General features: G+C 30.7%; 1 protein-coding gene across 1 annotated transcript; it reads left to right on the top strand.

The window, feature by feature from the left end:
- On the top strand, positions 1-4689 carry LOC110810716 (MD-2-related lipid recognition domain-containing protein). Its single transcript, XM_022036975.2, has 4 exons — positions 1-218; positions 578-679; positions 2118-2275; positions 4338-4689. The coding sequence occupies exons 1-4, from the start codon at positions 110-112 to the stop codon at positions 4443-4445; spliced, it is 477 nt and encodes a 158-aa protein (XP_021892667.1). The 5' UTR covers positions 1-109; the 3' UTR covers positions 4446-4689.
- The last annotated feature ends 1313 nt before the right edge of the window (positions 4690-6002 follow it).

Genomic DNA, 6002 nt, shown 5'->3' with positions numbered 1-6002 from the left:
TCCTCTGCAATTAGATTCAACGCATCGTTAACATCAAAGTCACCTCGAGCGAAAGAAATCTGCAGCACAAGCTCCCGGAAACCTTACCTGATCAACCATCGTCATCCTTATGGAGCGGATTCAAGCTCGGCTTAATTTTACTCTTTTGCCAGTTCTTGCTGTTTCGGTTCTGCTTCTGCTTCTGCCTTCTCTTCAAGCCACTCATGTCAAATATTGCGGTTCGTTTCTTCGCTAGTCCCTTACCTCTTATTCTTCTTCATCCTCCTGCTATCTGTGCTGTTTGTATTTGTCTCAAATCACGTTTTAATTCTCAATATCTCTGGTCTAAATTTATTGGTGATAGAGATCTTAGGTTTGTGTTGTGTTTGGGTTTTTTAATTTGGAATTAAGTGGAAATGATTGATCGGAGATTTTCAAGTTTCTGGTCTATGCAGTTTTTTTGAACTTTTTATTATTTAGTTTCTTTTTCTTCGGTGTAAAATACGTTTAATATGCTTATTTGATACTATTACAAGCCTTTCGTGGACTCTCCTCTTGATTTTTTTTTTTTTTTTTCTGTTGAATTGAAATGGAACAGACAAGGATGCTGATTATGCTGTTAAGGTTAAAGATGTTGTGATATCACCTAACCCTGTCGTGAGGGGCAAGCCAGCCACGTTTAAGATTTTAGGTTCTACAGGTAAACTTCCAGTTCTCGGGATTTCTACATTTCATTTTCTTCCGTTTGTTTACTCGATTTGTGTATATGTGGTGATTATTTGCAGAATTTCCTCGAGTTTGTGTATATCATATACAGGAGTTTTGTTCACTTCTCATTTAAGTTTCTTTATATTTTACTTTATTCCTAGACCTTTTTATAAGTAAAATCGAGTCATAAATTTTTCTTATTCTTTCTTTAATATTTGGATCAAAATCCTATTGCTAGCTTTGAAGTCCTTCAAAATGGATTTTGGGATCATAATTTTTATGTTGGAGTCAACTCTATTTTTAGCTTGAGTTTTTTAAGATGGATTTACATTTCAACTTGATTGGGTAGTTAGAAATTTATTTACAAAGAATTCAAGCTATGACTGAAATTCATTCAAACGTGAAATTATGATCCAATTCTATATATCCAGAATTTTCTGGTCATTACATAAAGGAATAATCGGAATTGAATGAGCCATTAGTGGCATTTCTCAATTTATCTTCTGGATTATGTGAATTTTCAATTTTCTGGTTGTGTGATATAATCAATCCCTAAGTGTAATGATTAGTACTTATGTATGATGTCTGGAAAACTCTAATATTTAGGTGTTTATCTCAAATTCTAAGCAACTTAATTAACCTGAACTTGTGCTACATCACTTTTTTTTTAGTGTTTCTCTCTTATTCCTTATTTGAGTTGGCACAAAGAAGAAAGCTAGGTTGCTCTGGAGATGAGCTCTTTGAAAGCTAGGTTGCTCTGGAGATGAGCTCTTTTTGCTGGTGCCATGTTGTGGTTAGAGTACAATGTTAGACTTTTCGAGGATCGTATGGCTTTTTGGCTAGTTTGCAGAAGTACAAATTGATTTTGATGCATTTCTTTCTTTCTTTCTTCTTTTTGTTGGTTTTGGAGATTTATTATCCTCTGCTTTTTGTCTTTTATCTCACCTAGCTAACAATATTTCTTTTTTCATGAAAAGAAAAAGTGGCTCCTGTAAAGTTTTTTTTCCAACAAATGACTTTACAAATGCTATTTGGCGTAGAGTTATTTTTATGGCCTCTTTTGTGGACTAAGGCACACAGATATTACAGGATTTACCATTTTATATTTTTCAAAGGAACTAAGAGGGTTTCTGATATTAATTAGACATCTTTTCCTCTTTTCTTTTCTTTCTTGTCTGATATCTCATGTTTTTGTATTTGCTTTCCTCCTTAATAAATTATTATTTTCCTATCTGAAAAAAGAGTTTAGTTGAAGTATATTTAATATATGAAAATTCTTTTCTGTCCAAACAGCCCCTTGTCCTTTTTCTCGGTTTGTTTAGCATGAGATAATGAAGATAATGGAGGCATTACGTTTCCTATTTATGTTTACGTTCATTTATGCACTTTGGAATTTCATCAAGAAAGCTTATCTTGTATCACTTATGCAGGTGAAAGTATCTCTGGCGGAAAACTGCTGATTGATGTTAAATACTTTGGAGTGCATATCCATCAAGAAACCCATGATTTTTGTGAGGAGACATCCTGCCCTGTATCTGGAAACTTTGAACTCTCTCATAGCCAGTCGTTGCCTGCATTTACTCCCCCAGTAAGTTTAACTTTGCCAAGAACCTTTATGCTCTTTTTTCCCTTCAACTCTTATCTTGCATATAGTACAGCAGAGTTAGGGAAGGCCAGAGGGCATGCTAGGTCATTGTGACTTGCAATTCCTTAACCTTTTGATTGTCTACTCAAATGTTTGAAGAATTATTTGGTCTAGAATGACTTCGGAAACATGAGAATCTTTATGATGTAGAACAAGAAGATCATAAAGCGAACATACTTTTTTTTTCTGAAATAAATAACGTGAACATATTTCATGATGCAAAACAAGAGATTTTAACGGAAACAAATTTAAATACTAAAAGATACTTTATTTATAAAAAAAAAAAAAAAAAAACTAAAAGATACTTATGTAATATTTAGGAACCAGTACATGTAGGCTTATCAATGGTATGCATTTATAATTTTTCTATTTAATTAGGATAATATTTAGTTAATCTCAGTTTTAGGTAATTCAATTAATTAACTTTTTTTCCTATTTAATATATATTTTCAAAAAAGAATTTCCTATTTAATATAATTCCTAAATAGACTTAAGAATTTTTATTTTGATTGTATTCTGGTACATTTAAATAGGGTACTCTAAATTATTTGGTAAGCTATCTATATGATTATAATATAAAAATTGAGTATTGATTTGATCACTGAGATTTGGGATCTCTAGTTTTGGTTCTTAGTTAATTTTCTGTAAGCATTATGTTGAAACTTTCTTTATCTTACATCAATTTGTATCAAATCCTTACTTCAGTTCATCACACTGTTATAATTTTCTCATTCCAACACTTTTTAACCCAACTGTAAAAAAAAAACGGTAGCAAAAAGAAAAGAAAAAGCTAAATGTAGAAAAGCATGCAACTACTTTGGGAGGCACAGAGCAGTTGAGACCAGTGGCATGTTCATCAGCTACCACTTGGAGGTGAATGACACCACCTTCACTGGCATCAGAGGTTGTCGACTGGCCTATGCACTGAGTCTCAGCCTCTAACTCAGCCAGACACCGTCACAGTCGCCAGTCAAATTAAGATCACAATTGCCTCGCCAGAATCAACGAGAAAGGTGTAAGAAGCGCAAAATCTTTGGACTGTTTGGGAGGAAACTCACGAGTGAGGTGTAACAATGTGGCAAAATATGATACTTTCAACTTTTCAAAAATTTTGGAAGCATTGACAAAAGGATATTAGAAACTCATGGAGTTGGCTATAATTGTGCCTAAAACTCAATGACTTCGTTATAATTTATAGTATTATTAAATTATGTTGGACTTTTTTCTTTGGTGAAGAACGTTGCTTTCTTATCTGGGGCCTTCGGCTCTACTTCATGTTTGTGTGGTCAAATATTTTTTAAAAAAGTCATCAGCTTTTGTTGTGAATTTGTGGCACTAGAAATTGTCTTCACTGCAATACTACTAGGCTTCATGTTCCCCACCTTCATTTCCAGTCTCTAGATAATTGTTCAAGTTGCTGGAATGAGCATGAGATTTTTGTCTCATCAAATATTGAAGAGGATAAACCCTAGCAAAGGCAAAATACTGTAGCATTGGACATGGGATCTCTCATGCCTCTATAGTGATAGGAGGAAGGAGCATTGGGACAACTGCCACATGGTTGAATGAACATGGCTTGTTTTTGCCTTCTTTTGCATAAGGACATATATCACAAATTGTTATCTTTGTCCTCTTTTTTTTTGACAAATTTGCTTCATAGTGTGCGGATTTCCTTTTTATGTTGTCCTTATTTATTTCTCCGGTCTTTAACTTGTCCTTGGGTTGCTCCGATTAGTTTGTTTCTAACTTGTATATAGCCTTGTCTCTGACATTTCATTATTGACTTAGTTTTGATTTGTCTCAATTTTGGTAACTTTTCTTGCCTGTCCCAGATGCTCATGCCCTTTTTACACATCAAGACCATCATCCCTTATGTTTTTACTAAAACTATTTTGGCATTACTGATTCAGATAGATTATCTTTATTTTGTGGGAGATAGATTTTGAATGTACAAATTCTGTGCTATATTTTCATACTGACATGCAAATTTGCCCCATCTTTACAGGGCTCTTATACCCTCACAATGATAATGTCGGATAAGAACGGTGATGAGCTAACTTGCATCAGCTTTGACTTCAAAATTCGTATTGGATCCTCAGTCTCCGATAGTTGAGTGCCCGATCAACAGTTTGTCTTGATGGCCTTGCGTTCTGCGTAACTGTCCTCTCAAGAATCAGGCTCCAACTTTCAAGAATCAGGTTCCGACTTCCCAACATCTGAATGTTGTACTTGTATTTTCTGTCCAAGAAGATGTTCTGTAAAATGAGGATTTTAATTCCTCTCTGTAAACATGAAAAGATGTTGAGACAAATACCGTATCAAATCATTTGTGCTGTATGCTATGTTTGCTTCACGCTCATGCTTCGCCATGAACCCGGTTACTTCAATATTGCCAAACAACAGCGTAAAGATCCTGCCCTAAGACAGTGAAAAGACAACAAATAATCTCTTGTTCGAATAACTAGTACGTTTATTTCTTTTCTAAATGGTGCGAGTTTAAGAACAAATCCCTTTTCTTACAACAACTGATACAAATTAAACTTATTTTTAATTTATCTTTTTAAGTGAATTCCTAATAAACACCACATCAAAATCTACTATTTTTGAAAGCACTTGTGAACATTTTCTTTCGGGATAAGGGCGATAATACACATTTAGTCATATTCCAATTCAAAGAATCTTATTTATGTTGTAATATCTAATTTGTGGATATTAAACCGTAGAATGAAATGAAACTATAATAAAATGTAAAGAAAATAATATTCTTCACTATTTGTTTAAAATAATGTATTTATAATTCGAATAAATAATTTGAATAAATTTATAAAACGGCATGGATAATTCAAAAATAAAATGTTAAAATTTTCTCGGTGTTCTTAGAAAGTGGAATAGAGATTAAAAAGCATTTAAAAAGAGAATCGGATATTGATATCATTTTTCATTGGATCTCATACATACAAAAGCATCATGATTATATTTTTGGCTATATTTAGTGTATTTGTGAGATTGAAGATAAAAAAGAGGTGTATATAATACGATACGAAATTTTTTTATAAATATATTTTTATGATATAATATAACAAAAAGTTAAAAAAAAATTAATGAATATTAATAATAAGGGTAAAATATTATATTTTTTGTGAAATAAGATATTTTTTTTATTTTAATATATAAAATTTTTGTAAAATATAATAAATTTTAAAAGACATAAAATTTTATAATATTACTATTAAAAATTTAAATATTTTATATTATAATGTATTTTTAGTACTTATAAATTCTTATTAATTAATTAATAAATTATAATTATTTATGTTTTTTAATAAAATATATTAGCTTAAAATTTGTCTAGTTAAGTTTCATCAAATAATTTTTATTGCTTTTATGTGGGTAAAGTTTTTAGTTTTAATGAATTTTAATCCAAAAAAAAAATATTAATTTTTTTTTCAATTTTAATAAATTGTTAAATATTTAATTTAATTAGAGTTTAAAGTTGAAAATTTAGTAAAATGAACCCAAAAAAAAAAGAAAATTAATTATTTTTTAAATTATATTTTAATTAAAATAAAAAAATATATATTTAAAATTTATCATACAAATTTTAATTTCATTTAATTTTATTATCTTTTTTTAATTAATTAATTAATTAATTAATTAATATTAATAAATT

The sequence above is a fragment of the Carica papaya genome, chromosome 5, assembly GCF_054855325.1.
Source record: "Carica papaya isolate Zhongbai chromosome 5, ASM5485532v1, whole genome shotgun sequence".
NCBI classification, from domain to species: Eukaryota; Viridiplantae; Streptophyta; class Magnoliopsida; order Brassicales; family Caricaceae; genus Carica; species Carica papaya.
This window is presented reverse-complemented; position numbering and strand designations above follow the sequence as displayed.

Bases quoted from the DNA above. Each gene is read 5' to 3' on its own strand.
- LOC110810716 (XM_022036975.2), top strand. From the start codon at position 110: ATGGAGCGGATTCAAGCTCGGCTTAATTTTACTCTTTTGCCAGTTCTT. The intron at 219-577 runs GTTCGTTTCTTC...GAAATGGAACAG, and splicing joins CACTCATGTCAAATATTGCG to ACAAGGATGCTGATTATGCT. The intron at 680-2,117 runs GTAAACTTCCAG...TCACTTATGCAG, and splicing joins TAAGATTTTAGGTTCTACAG to GTGAAAGTATCTCTGGCGGA.